We start from the raw sequence: 14,526 nt of genomic DNA, 5'->3' as shown, positions 1-14,526 counted from the left end.
CTTTCTTCCTTCCTTCCTTCCTTCCTTCCTTCCTTCCTTCCTTTCTTTCTTTCTTTCTTTCTTTCTTTCTTTCTTTCTTTCTCTCTCTTTCTTTCCTTGACACAGGGTTTCACTGTGTAGCCCTGGGTACTCTGGAACTCACTCTGTGTAGATCAGGCTAGCCTTGAACTCAAAGAGATCCTTCTGCCTCTCCTTCCACATGCTGGGATTAAAGGTGTGCGCCACCACGACCTGGCTAATACAACTGATGTAAAGAAAACTGATCCTTGAAAGCTGTCTACCTGCACACCTCCACATGCATACAAGATAATTTTGTCAAAAAAAAAAAAAGCAAAAAGAGTAACTATATATACAACTAAGACAAGTGTGTAGGAGTATAATTAACAAATACAACACTAGAATGGGTCAAGGCAGTTCTAACTTTAAATGAGTGCATAAATATACACTTATAAAAAGCTATGAAACATGCCTCAAATCCCAGCACTTGGGAGGTAGAGGAAGGCAGATCTCTGTGAGTTCAAGGCCACCCTGGTCTACAAAGCAAATCCCGGGCAGCCAGGGCTTAGAGAAACCTGTCTCGAAAAACAAACAAACTAACAAGCAAGCAAACAGCTATAAAATAATAATGTATCTTTAGGTGGTTCATAGCCATATACTTATGAAATTCAAGGAAAATATTAATTTGTTATCTGCTATCTAGTTTAACTGACAAAAGGGTCTTCCTATGTACCTCAGGCTGGCTTCAAACTCGGGGTCTCCTGCTTCAGCCTTCCAAACGCTGAATCACAAACGTACATCAACATGTCTGGATAAATTTAAATCAGCAATTTTATTGCATTTATTAACTTTTTAAAAAAATATTATTGTTTTCATTATTATTATTATTGTTGAGAGTGTGAGAGACAGGGCATATATTGTGTATCTCTCTGTGTGTGTGTGTGTGTGTGTGTGTGCACAGGCATGTGAGGGGGAGGGAAAGATAGAGATTAAGGATTGTCCCCTGGGCCTTATACATGCTAAGCAAGCACTTTGTTTTAATTGTTTATTTCAGGGCATTCAGAAACCAAAAGACTTTAGGTAACTTAATCACCAGTATTCACTCACTGGATAGAGGCAGAGTTTGTATTATAACAGCCTGTCTGTTCCAAGATCAGTGATTCTCATTCTCAACCCTGGGATCACTTCTCAAGGATGCTTCTCTTTTAGCCAAACCTAAAGGAAGAGATCCTCGGATATTAAAAGACCAAGTTAACACACCAGGAGGATCTGGTAGTGAGAAAAAAAAAAAAAAGACAATGATGTTATTTTAACAACTGAAAGAAAAACCAGATTACAAAACAGTATAATCTCTGGTTTTTGTTTTTGTTTTAAATTCTATACTATATGGGAAAAAGCAGATAAAGAATGCTGTCTTAGTTACTGTTCTATTTCTATGAGGAGACGCCATAACCAAGGCAACTTATAAAAAGAAGCACTTCATTGAGGGCTTGCTCTCAGTTTTAGGTTTGTCCATGAACATCATGGTGGTGAGTGTGATAACAAGCAGACAGGCTTGGTGCTGGAAAAGGAACTGAGAGCTCACCTCTCATCTCTAGGTTGCAGGCAGAGACTGGGCTTGGCATGTGCTCTGGAAACCTCAAAGCCACTCTTGTGGCACATGTCCTCCAACAAGGCCACACCTCCTAATCCTTCCCAAACAGTTCCACTCACTGGGGACTAAACACCTAGATATATGAGCCTATGGTCTCATTCAAACCATCACATGTATTTTAAAAGAAGACAAAAGAAATCCATCAAAATGGTGTAACTAAGTAAGTCATTCTTTACTTAGTTGTGAAATTACAAAAACTTTTAAGTTTTCCGACTTTTCCATGTCTTTTAAACAGTAATTATTTTCATATTGAACACTTACAGAATATTACCAAGCTGGAGAAATTTTTGACAGTTAAGAGTACTTGCTGCTCTTGCAGAGGACCAAGGCCTGCACCTGCACAGCGGGTTACAAATTGTCCCTAACTCAAGTTCCAGGAGACTGATCTGACATCCGCTTCTTGCTTCCTGGACACCAAGCATACATATGATATACATACATACATACATGCAGCTAGTTACATGCACACATACAAAAATATTTTTTAAAAAAATGACAGATTAGGTGAAATTGGGTATGTACAATAATTATCTATTCTTCCTTCAGATAAGGGCAAGATAGAGAAAATGTTTTGCCTCCTGATATTAAAAATGGAAATAAGGGTCAAAATTTAGCAGAATGGCTTGGGGAATGTAGTTCAGTGGTAGTTCAGTTGCCCAACACGCTCAAGGCCTATGCTTTGATCCTTAGCACAACAAATTACCAGAAGCAGCCTTTATTACAACTGTTGTTTGTTGCTGTGCCTGGCAACACATTCAAATATAAGCCCCTTTGGTCTTGCTAAATCCAACTTAGCATTATCATTTTAAAAACTAAATAATCACGAGATTCAGCATATACTGGGTTCTATTAATAAATTTCATCTAACAAATCAACAGCTGAAGTTTGAATTGTGAAAGAATTCGAGAATGCCCAGCAGCCACACATTTAATACTGCAGAAGTGCATCTTTATACATCAGGAGTGTTCATTTGACTGCGGAAAGAAGAAAAGGATGGCAGATTTTAGTAATGATAGCTCTGGCTAAACTTTTCAGTTTAGGAGTAGCCGTGGAATGAATAAACTGCCTAAACCTAGAAAGAGCAAGGCTTCGACATCACCCCCACAACCCAGTATTACTAGATCTTTTAAAAGCAATTCTCAGTTCCTGGTGTGTTAAAAGTGACAGTAAACGGGCACCAGGCGCAGAATGTGAAAATCACGTTGTGTAAGTCAGTATTATGGATTCTAAAAGGAAGTAACACCAGTGGGCAGTGGGAAAATTTTAAAAAGCCCTCTTACGGCCAAGAAAGAATTATGAATACCTAAGTAAAAGAAGAAAAATGACGTTCTCGTTTCTTACTGATAACTGAGCCTTCTGTGCCCCACAGCATTTCAGCTCAAGATACAGCAAGCATGATCAGTTCCAGGCGACTGCTTCCGGGTTATGGTTTGTTCCTGGCTCCTCCTCCATTTTGCAGAGTAATGGTCCTTAGGTGTCCGTAACGGTAAACAAGAGTGAAATGACAAAGCGGGGAGGATACTGCTCTGCAAGGACCACTCGTAGAACAGATTTGGAGCTGACTCCCGGGAGCCGTGATGTCCAAAGGGAGCGGATCGCCCTCTCCTAGTGCCCTCACCAAGGAATCCTGGGAGTTGTAGTTTACCCTTCCCCAGGCTTTCTTGTTCCCACCCCCAAACCCCTTTGCTCCATCTTTCTTCCTAAACCTAGGTTTTTCAGTTACTTGCAAACCTAGAAGCGAAACTTTTTCCTAATTTACACATCAAATTCTACAGTATGTGAAAGGTGAAATCACAAGAATTTCTTTACGTGTTACCAACCCTTAAAGCAGTAGTTTCTAAGTTACTGATTGTTTTGTTTTGTTTCAGAGTGCAGGTTAAAGCTAGAGACTCATGCTTGCTAGACAAGAGCTCTACCACTGAGCTATATCCACAGACTTGGGAGTTTGTTTTTTAGATGGGATCTTTTCCCCACAATCATTAATTTTTGTAGATTCTGAGTTGTAATTGTTACACGTTCAGCCGGTATTGTTTAAAACAGAGAGTAAAGAAAACTATAAATTTGTATTTAAAAAAATCATAACAGAACCCCCCCAATAGGCAATTACATCTATGAATTAGAATTTTTTTAAAATAGTGTGGTTTACATGTGTGTTTAGAGACACAAGACCCTGTCTCAAAAACAAACAAACAAACAAGCAAACAAACAAAAAGCAAGGCAAAGAAAAAAGTCCAATCAATTGTACAGCCATGCGAACATAGTAGGACACAGTTCTTAGCTGTCACATTTACAGGTAATAAGATCTCTCCATGCTTCAATTTTCCTCTTGAAAGTGAAGATAAATATATACTATATCTCTGGCTTTAGTAGATAGTTTCTTAAATTATGACCACATACACACACACACACACACACACACACACACACAAACAAATAGAAATTGGAAGTGTGTTTACACCTGTAATCCCAGCACTCGGGAGGCTGAGGCAGAGGAGGCTTATCACAAGTTTGAGGCAGCCTGGGCTACATAGTGGGTTACAAAGCAAGCCAAGACTACATAGCAAGACCTTGTGCAAAAAGAAAAAAAAAGGGGGGGGGAGGGAAAGTAAAAATGGTGGAAAGAGAGAAAAAGTTAGAAACCAACATATAACAAAATAATATTTAATATTTACTAATATGTACTTCAAGGTAGTTATTTCTACCTACTACATACTAGTCACTAATTTAAATGCTTTAAACCTATTAATTCATATATTTCTATAATAATCTTAAAAACCCATTTGCAGAAGAGAAAACTAAAGCACAACACATCTAAGGAGGCAAGCATGATGGCTCACACCTGAAATCCGACCACGCAGGAGCTGAGATAGGAGACTAGTAGCCATCCTGGGCTATCCTGGGCTACAGAGTACCAGACCTACCTGGGCAATGGTAAGTCCCTGTTTCCAAAGACTCAAGTCCCTTGAATACATAAAAAAAAAAAAAACCTTAAGAATTCCTGCCAGAACTTTATATGCCCCAGAACAGGGGAACACCAGGGCCAAGAAGGGGGAGTGGGTGGGTAGGGGAGCAGGGGGAGGAGGGTATAGGGGACTTTGGGGATAGCATTTGAAATGTAAATGAGGTAAATACCTAATAAAAATTGAAAAAAGAAAAAAAAGATTTTAACATGACAAAAAAAGAATTCCTGCCAGTAATTGTGAGGCAGGTCACATTTGGGAAGTAGAAGCAGGAGACTCAGAAGTGTATATAGTTAGTTCAAGGCCACCACGAAATGTGTTTCTCTCAAAAAACAAAATTAGAAGCTAGAGACATGACTCACATGTTGAGAGCACTTATTGATCTCCCAGGGGACCCAAATTCAGTTTCCAGGACCCACAGTAGGTGGTTTACAATGGCATCTAAGTCCAGCTCCAGAGGATCCAATGTCTTATGCCTCTATAAGCATCCATACACACATGCACACATCCACACAGAGACACACATACACTAAAAACATTAATTTCAGTGGGTTTGCACACTCAAATGGAAGTCAGGGGAAAGCCTGTGAGAGTCAGTTAGAAAATGACATACAAAACAGGCATGTAAGCACACAGTGAGAGAGCAGCCATCTATAAGCTAACAGGCAAAGCTCACCTTGGTGTTTAAGACAGGGGCTTTCTGCCTCCAAACCATGAGGAATTTGAACCACCAGCCTATGGTATTTTGTTATCAAAGCTTGACTAGACTGATGAATATGTAGAACATTTTTAAAATATAAATTAATCTTTATGTACTTTGTGTTATCTCTCAATAGAAAAAGAATCCTGAAGCCAAGTTATATTTAGTTTGAAGTACAGTGCATTATTTGCCAATTTTTTAAACAAAGAAAACAGTGTGGCATGTACATGATAATTAGTGAAGAAAGAGATCTTCACAATGTAATTGAAAAGGCATATTTATTTAGTTGGTATTTGAGATAGAGTCTCACGTAGCCCATGCTGTCCCTGAACTTGCTATTGAACTTCTGTTCCTCCTGCATTTATCCAACAAAGACCTGGGTTTACAAACAAGCATCCCTACTCAGCTTGAAAGAGTATATTTAAAGCTTAGCAAACCGTTCCCTATCAGCTATGTTGGGGCTGGAGAGATGGATCAGTACTTATGAGCACTTGATGCTCTTACAGAAAACAGACTGCAGTCCTAGCACCTGTATGGTGCCTCACATCATCTATAACCCCAGTTCCAGGGAATCTGGTGCCCTCTTCTGTCTTCCATGGGCACAGCACATACCTTTAAAAAAATATGTGTTACATGGTGTGGTGGCACATGCCTATAATCCCAGCACCTGGGAGGCAGAGGCAGGTGGATCTCGGTGAGTGTGAGGGCAGCTTGGTCTACGGAGCAAGTTCCAGGACAGCTAGGGCTACAAGGAGAAACCCTGTCTCTAAAAACCAAACCAAACCACCACCACCAATAACAACAACAAAACCCACAAACAAGCAAACAAACAACCCAAAACTTCAAACAAAACAAAAAAGGAAATAATTTCTTCGTAGTTGTCAAAGTTTCAGTTCCTAGACATCTTGCTTTGGGACCTTTGGCAAGGCAGAACATGGTGTTAAGTCTGTTCACCTTATAAGAACTGGGAAATACCAGCACTTGGGAGGCAGAGACAGGTCAATTTCTGAGTTCGAGGCCAGCCTGGTCTACAAAATGAGTTCCAGGACAGCCAGGACTACACAGAGAAACCCTGTCTCTAAAAACAAACAAACAAACAGACAAACAAAGAACTGTGAAGCAAAGTGTTGAGAAGAGGTACCAGATTCTAGTATCTCTCCTTCTAGAATATATCCCTCTGATCTAACTTCCTCCAAAGATTTCCACCATTCCCAAGAATCTTGGGTGGAATGTGATATGCAACCTAGTAAGTTCTCTTAATTACTTTTCTATTGCTCTGAAGGGACACCATGACCATGGCAACCTTTAAAAAAATTAATTGGGGGTTTGCTTAGAGTTTCAGACGATGCGTCTGTGCTGGGGAGGATGGCCGCAGATAGGCAGGCACAGGGATGGAGTAGTAGCTGAGCGTTTACATGTTGAGACAATAATGAGAGGTGGAGTGGGAGCTAACTGGGAATGACGGGGTATTTTGAAACCTCAAAGCCTCTTCCGCTTAGCCCCAGTGACAGTAGCACACCTCCTCCAACAAGGCCACACCTCCTAATCCTTCCCCAACAGTTCCATCAGCTGGGACCAAGCATTCAAATCCATGAGCCCATAGAAGCAGTTTCATTCAAACCACCACAGCTGTCTTCTCAACAACCTTTAATCGCTTGGTTACATGGGTTTTGGGAATAACTGCAAACTCCTAGATTTTACTGTGTCAGCTAGTTATATAAAATAGGTATGTGGCTGTACTGTTATTTTACTTAAGGCATGATTCCAAAGGAGGCACAGCCTGTCTAAAGTGCCAGGAAAGAATGTTTAGCTAGAAATCCCAGATGCTCCCAATCAGGATTTGACTTTCTTTCTAAGAAACACTGCATTTTGATTTACATAGAATTTTTCTTTTAGTTTTGGCTTTGAAATGACTAAGCATTACATTCATGTAACCCTGCTGTGCAGCAGATCACAATGATGTTATAACTCTGTTTCCAGTTGAAAGGTAGAAATAAGTTTTGTTCCAGACAAAACAGGAAGGCAGTAATAAAATTACAGCTGCTGGTTCATTTAGGCTTTCTGTTTGTGCAGACATTGTATCTTTTATATAGTCTAAGGTTTGGGCTTGGAACTATATAGCCACAGCACAGCTAGTGGAGGTTTTTTGTTTTGTTTTGTTTTGTTTTTTAAGATTTATTTATTTATTTATTTATTGTATGCATATGAGTACACCACCATTGCTCTCTTCAGATACAACAGAAGAGGGCACCAGACCCCACCCATTACAGATGGTTGTGAACCATCTCTTCAGCCCTAGTGGAGGTTTTTATTTTGTTTTGTTTTGAATTCTTGCCCCTGTTTTACCCCACCATGCCTAAACGACTAAGGTATGTGTGTGTGTGTGTGTGTGTGTGTGTGTGTGTGTGTGTATGCACAAGTGGGTGTGCCTGTGTGTGCATGTGTGTGTTTGTGAGAGAGAGTACTCGTGTGTGCATGTGTGTGTGTGTGTGAGAGAGAGAGAGTACTTGTGTGGGTGTACCTGTGTGTGCCTGTGTGTGCAAGTGTGTGTGTTTGTGAGAGAGAGCACTCGTGTGGGTGTGCCTGTGTATGTATGCATGTGTGTGGAGGTCAGAGAGCAATCTTGAGTGTAAACAACTCAGGAGCTGTCCAGCTTGGCTTTTGAGACAGGGTTTTTCACTAGGACAGAGCTCACCAGATAGGCTAGGCTAGGCTGGAGGGAGGTGTTCTCAACTTTCCAGCACTGAGACTACAAGTGTGTGCCACCATGCATTTTTTTTCCTTTTTAAAAAAAGATTTATTTTATTTTTAATTATGGTGTGTGTGTGTGTGTGTGTGTGTGTGTGTGAGAGAGAGAGAGAGAGAGAGAGAGAGAGAGAGAGAGAGAGAGAGAGCACAGAGGCTAGGAGTAATTGTCAGGTCCTCTGGGTGTAGAGGGGGTTGTCAAGTGCTGGTAACCTAACTATGGACCTCTGGAAGAGCTAGAAGTATTTGATGACTGAGTCAACTCTTCAACCCTGCCCGGCTTCTTTTTCTTTTTTAGAAACAAGCAAACAAACAACCCAAACAAATAAATAAACAAAAAAGAAACAAAAAAGGTTGTTTTAGGCCAAGCATTGGTGGCACATGCCTTTAATCTCAGCACTTGAGATGCAGAGGCAGGCAGATCTCAAAAGTTTGGGTCCAGCCTAGTCTACAGAGCAATTTTCAGGACAGCCAAGGCTAGACAGAGAAACCCTCTCTCAAAACCAAACCAAACCAAACCAAATCAAACATAGGGGATGGATTGGGTGGGCATAGGATGAAGTTCACCTGAAAGCAAACATTGCATCCTCAATGTGGTGTCTCATGTAGAATTATTACCTATAGTTATCTCTGACAAGTGATTGACACGGGCAACCCCTGTCTTGAGTCACCTTACATGTTAGGCAGTGGTGGCACACGCCTTTGTTCCTAGCTCTAGGGAGGCAGAGGCAAGCAGATTTCTGAGTTTAAGGCCAGCCTGGTCTTCAGAGTGAGTTCCAGGACAGCTAAGGGTACACAGAGAAGCCCTATCTCTAAAAAACAAAACAAACAAAAGGGTTCTGGAGAATGAACTCAGGTGTACAGGCTGTTCCATTTCCCGCTGCCTGTAGCTTCTGCCCTGTCCCCATTAAAAAAAAAAAAAAAAAAAAGGTTCTCACTACATAGCCTAGCCTGGCTTTGAACTTGTAAAAATCCTCTTGCCCTTGATTTTCCAGTGCTATTACTACAGGCACATGCAGAAACTAGGATTCAGAATTTATATGTTTATATACATATGTTTACATACATCTTTTAGTACTACACCAACATCTGGTATGTGATCCTTCTTGTCACAGATGTCTATCTGTATGTTGTTACGTGCCATTGGTATGTTTTATTTTTGGAATAATCGTCCCTGAAACATTCTAGGATTGTATCCTGCTTATCCCATTATTGGGTAGCCTATGTGGTGAAAGAGGCAGTAGACTGGAGGATCAGTAGACCTATAAAAAATCTGCAATGATTACTGAAAATGTTCGGTCCCCTATGCGGCTGAGACTCTTTTTTTTTCCCCCCTCCTTCCTATCCTTTGCCTAAGGGGGTTGTCTCGCCAGTTTCAGTCATTTCAAGGTCTGATCACTACTTTGATATGCAATGAAAAGATAAGGCTTCTTTTTAAGAGTCCTTTTAAAAACAGCAAGAAAAGGGAAAATGGATTCTAAATCACGAGCCTTCATTGTATTAAGCAGGGTTTCCACCGCACAAAAGAATAAAAGTTAACTCGGAAAACGTTTTTTTATATCATCTAGGGCAGAAGCCTAATAGCCAGCGTGAGACGGACAGCGTCCAGAGATTAGGGCGCGTGAACGACTTGGGGTTGACCAGGTGACAGGAGCCACAGCCCTACACCGACCCCGGAGTCCTCCCCGGCGGAGAAGATTCGAGTCTTTCTCTGGTCCGCGAGACTGCGCATGCGCGCCGCGGGGTGGAGGCGGGGGAGGGGAGGGGCGGGCCCTGGCCGCCATCTTGGCGCGCGCGGGCGGGCTTCCCTCCCGGGCCGCCCACTGGAGTGCGCTGTGTTCCGCTTCCCGTGGCATCCCGCGGAGGTAACCCGCGGCCCGGGCCCCGGCTGGTCGCTCTCGCAGGCCAACCCCGTCGCCGCCGCCGCGATGCCCTGCGGGCAGCTGCCCGCCAAGGAGAGCGCCCTCTTCAAGCGCGTGCTGGTGAGCGGTGGCCCGCCCGACCCCTGCGCGCTTCCTTTACTTCCCCGAGCGCTGCTCGCTCTCCTCCGGCCGCTTCTCCTTCCCTTCCCTTCCCCCGCGGCGATCCCTCCCGGACTCCGTAGCTCCCCGCTGCGGGAGCTTTCCAGAAAGTTCCCCGGCCGAGCCGCCGGGACCCCGGCGCCGGGCTCAACGCGTTTCTTGCAGTCCGCCCGGCAGGGTAGTCCGAGCTGCTTCGGGTCCGGGCTGGGCCAGGCACCGCTGCTTGCGGGGTGACGGGGACACGGAGCCCGCGATCCTCGGGAGCCCATGCCTCTGGGCGGGAGAGTTTGCATGTTTATGCTGGCCCCGTTTTGGAAGTGATTTGCCAGAAATTTGATGCTAACTCGTCCTCGTGATGAAAGCTGCGGAGACGGGCTTTGTGCTTGGGACCATTTACGTGGCTTTGAAGCAAGCCTGAATAATAATAGTAATGATGATGATAATAATAAGAAGAAGTTGCCTTGGTCATGTTAGACCCATGCCCAGCTAAACGAGGTTCGGTTTTACGTTTTTAAATTTTCCTTAAGACGTGCTCGCTCTGTAGCCCTGGCTGGCCTGGATCTCCCTATGCAGACAAAGCCTAGATTTTAGAGCTGCTGTTTTTTTTTTTTTTTTTGCCTCTCGAGTGCTGGGATACAAGGCATTTGCCACTATGCCAGAGAAAACAAGAAGTTTTCTCTGGGGAGTGTGCCAGCATATCTGCCACCTTGGCACCTTGACCAGGTTCTATCCTTTCAGGGAGGAGAGAGGTGATACGTTTCTCGGTATGTCGCGGGGCGCTTAAGAGTTATAAAAGAATACGAGATAATAGCTGTATGTTCTGAGCTGTCCTTTTAATTTGAGAATGGAGGCAGAGGCAGGTGGATTTCTGAGTTCGAGGCCAGCCTGGTCTACAAAGTGTGTTCCAGGACAGTCAGGGCTATACAGAGAAACCCTGTCTTGAAAAACCAAACAAACAAACAAAAAAGAGAATGCGCTACTTGCAGGACAAGCTTTTAGATTTCAGGGTGAATTTATATTGAGAGCACGTGGCTGAATAGCAGTTAGCTGTTGAGATGTTCTGTAAGGAAACACTGACGGTAGAGTACTTTGTTGCCATCACCTGACAAAAATTTACACTGGTACTGGTTCATGCCAGAAACTTGGCATGTAGCATTGAGAATGTTAACAATGATACAAGTGGACTGGGGGGACTTTGATTTTTGTTTTTGTTTTTGTTTTTTTGAGAAGGGCATATATTTCAGGTTGGCCAGAGATAACCTTGAACTCATCTGGTGATGGGATTACAGTTCTGGATACCACATCTAGCCACGGGATGATATATTTCAAATCTCACTTTGATACAAGCGTGTGTGGCAAATAAATGACAGAGTGTTCACTCCTTTGGTAGCTGACAAAGATCAGTATTATTTAAAGAACACTTGATAGTCTTCCTCAGTAGTTTTTTCTGCTTATAGCCCACTGTCTTTGTTAATTATCAAGTGAACCTCTATAGTTCAAGTTGGACCTTTAAAAAACCATTTTTTTTTTACTACATTTATTTGTGTGCATGTGTGCACACCATGGTATTTGTACAGAGATTAGAGGACAGCTTCCAGGAGTCAGTTGTCTCCTCCCACAGTCAAACTCAGGTCAGGCTTGGTGCAAAGCATCTTTTCTAACTGACCCATTTCACTGGCCCTATTTTATCATACTTACCTTGAGGCTAAGTTTCAGAGTTTCACTCTAGCCCACAGTAGGTTGTATAATCTAGGCTAGCCTAGAACTGACTGGGATTGGTTGATGATAGGGAATGAGCCACCAGGCTGTGTTTTGGCTTAGGAGGATGGTTTTCCTGAGCAGCTCTGGGTTGCTTGTCCAGTGTAAAGAAGCCTACTCAAGAATTCATTCTCCGGGCAGGAGAGATGGCCCAGTGGTTAAGAGCATTGACTGCTCTTCCAGAGGTCCTGAGTTCAACTCCCATTAACCACATGGTGGCTCACAACTGTCTGTAATGGAACCCAATGCCCTCTTCTGGTATGTGTCTGAAAATAGTTACAGTGAACTCATAAAAATAAAATAAATAAATTTTTTTTAAAGCATTCATTCTCCTAGAAGTCAGAGAATGGTTCTGAAGATAGTAAATAAACAGAATGTCAGCAACAATAGAGTGATAGCACTGTGTAGCAGATGAAAGAGTGATAGTATGGACAGGCAGAGGGTAGGAGGTTTGTATCTGCGTGCTATTATCTTGCTTTACTTTCCACATTAGTAAAGTGAGATAATAGCACCACTTCAAAGGAATTTTTATAAGAACTAAACATAATTAAAAAGACAAAAGAGAAGTGTTGTTGTCAAGGTTGTAGAGAAAATGGAACCCTTGTATGCTGTTTTTGGTAATGGAAGTCAGTACCACCAATATAGAAAACAGTGTGGTGGGCCAGTGAGATGGCTTAGCAGGTAAAGTGCTTGACCAGAGTTCATTCCCTGAAGCCTGTGGAAAGCTAGAAAAAGAGGACCAACTCTAAAAATTGTTTTCTGATCCGTACATACAAACACACACACACACACAAAACTTTATGGAGGGAGTTTCTAAAAACAAACAGAAAGTCAAACTAAAATGAGAATACCTATAGAATTACCATATGATCCTGCTGTCCCACTGCTGGGGATATCCAAAGGAATTGAGATCCGTATGTTGAAGAGCCATCTGTAGTGTTCATTATAGCACTGTTCAACATCATGCATGAAAGCCAATGAATGGGAACGGAACGGTCTAAATGCCTTTCAACTGATAAATGGATAAAACAGTGTGGCACATACAATGAAATGGTAATCAGCTAGAAAGAATGAAAATATATTTTCAGTAACAGGAAGAAATGAGACATCATGTTAAGTGAAATAAGCCAGGCATAGACAGAGACTTCAGAGATTCGAGGGCTCATGTGAAACAAAGAAAAATTGATACTAGAAAAGTTGAGCAGAAGTTACCAGAGGTGGATGAGAATGAGTGGAGGAAGGCACTGGGGAAAGCCGGTCAGTGGTAACTAAGTCACCTTTACATGGCTTTAAAATTTGTTACTCTGTGTCGGTGTTGGTTGGTGATTATGCATTTATTGAGTTTATTCTTCATTTATGTACAATAGTGGAAATGCTACATGTCAAGGCATATAAAACTGCACTTAATGCTGTGATTAATATAGACAGAAGAGCATGTCATCACATTTTAGACTTTGGATCTTGAATTTATATGATATAATAAAAATTGGTTCATGATTTTATAAAATAACCTGCTGTTTCCTTTTAGAAATGTTACGAACAGAAGCAGTACAAAAATGGCCTCAAGTTTTGCAAGATGATTCTTTCTAACCCGAAATTTGCTGAACATGGAGGTACTGTCTCATTTGTTGCAATGTGCTTTGGGAGAATATAATTCTAAAACCAGACAGGACTTCTGACAGTGGAGGAGTATGCGTGATTCTATGCGTGAATGTTTAGCATTTCTTGGTTATGTTTCAAGTGACTCTTAGGTTGAGCTAGTTTCACGCTCTAGTATGTGCAGGCCTTTCCTTTGATGAGGAAGTCGGTAAGAGACAACTGGATGAGGTAATGTGCTTGTTAGCATCCCTCTCGGAAGTGCTTCAGGTGCCAGAGGAGCTCAGAGTTTGGACTGTTTAGATTGCCAGTTATACACGCCAATTCAAAAAAATCTTGAAATTCTAGTTCCAACTTTTGGATCCTTTAGAATTTGGGACTTCTGAACTAGAGATGCTCAGCTTATAGGTTAGATTTCTTTCATCTGTCCCTCTGACTAGACTCTAATTTCCTACTACAGTTTCTTGCATATAAAAGTAGGCTCTTTGCAGTGTAGAATAGTGCGAAGATAAAAACACATATTTTATTCTTTGATGTTTTTATTATTTTTATGTTTGTTTATCATGTGTGAGTGTATGTACTGGTTGCATGCATTCCACAGTACATGTGAGGAGGTCCAAGATCAATTGGTTTTCTTCTACCATGTGGGTCCCATGGGTTGAACTCCGGTTTTCAGGCTTGGTGTCAAGTGTTTACTCACTAAGCCACATAGCTGGCTCCTCCTGTTTGCCTCGTCTGCATATAAATATGTTACCATCCATTCATAACTAGGCTGTTAAGGTTTTTTTAAATTGTTCCTAATAAAGTCTACATTTATTTTTCATCATTTTTACTAGTTGGGATTGCTCGTTGAGAAGATCAGGTTGGTCTTGGAAAATTATGGTCCATAACATAGCTAACTAAGTTCTCTTAGAACACTAGACTTGGACACATTTTAAGACCATTTAATTAGGAAAATAGGCCGATACTGTTCACCTTTATAAAACTATGAGATAATCTCCTGAAGGAAGTGCAAGTTTTCATTTTATGAAGTTTTAGAAAATGGAATTTTTTTTTGGTTTTTCGAGACAGGGTTTCTCTGTATAGCCCTGGCTG

The 14,526-nt window shown here is 41.8% G+C and overlaps 2 protein-coding genes across 9 annotated transcripts in view; one reads left to right on the top strand and one right to left on the bottom strand.

Annotated features, from left to right (window-relative positions):
* Positions 1-3,231, bottom strand: part of Mtrf1 (mitochondrial translation release factor 1) — a 25,525-nt gene extending 22,294 nt beyond the window's left edge. For 2 of the 5 annotated variants that reach the window (XM_029541649.1, XM_029541646.1), the window contains exon 1: positions 2,993-3,231. In XM_029541649.1, the coding sequence (XP_029397509.1) occupies positions 2,993-3,023 (31 nt within the window). In that variant the 5' untranslated portion in view covers positions 3,024-3,231. Of the gene's footprint in view, positions 1-1,104; positions 1,213-2,954 lie in introns of all 5 variants that reach the window. The other 3 variants (XM_029541647.1, XM_021203808.2, XM_029541648.1) reach the window with 3 other exon arrangements.
* Positions 3,232-9,885: 6,654 nt separating this feature from the next.
* The window catches only part of Naa16 (N(alpha)-acetyltransferase 16, NatA auxiliary subunit), a 58,365-nt gene continuing 53,724 nt past the window's right edge, over positions 9,886-14,526 (top strand). For 2 of the 4 annotated variants that reach the window (XM_021203368.2, XM_029541585.1), the window contains exons 1-2: positions 9,886-10,038; positions 13,364-13,448. In XM_021203368.2, the coding sequence (XP_021059027.1) occupies positions 9,985-10,038; positions 13,364-13,448 (139 nt within the window). In that variant the 5' untranslated portion in view covers positions 9,886-9,984. Of the gene's footprint in view, positions 10,039-10,231; positions 10,573-13,363; positions 13,449-14,526 lie in introns of those variants that run through there. The other 2 variants (XM_029541583.1, XM_029541584.1) reach the window with 2 other exon arrangements.

The sequence above is a fragment of the Mus pahari genome, chromosome 8, assembly GCF_900095145.1.
Source record: "Mus pahari chromosome 8, PAHARI_EIJ_v1.1, whole genome shotgun sequence".
Taxonomy (NCBI): domain Eukaryota; kingdom Metazoa; phylum Chordata; class Mammalia; order Rodentia; family Muridae; genus Mus; species Mus pahari.
Note: the sequence above shows the minus strand (reverse complement) of the source record. Positions and strands in the feature narration are given on the sequence as shown.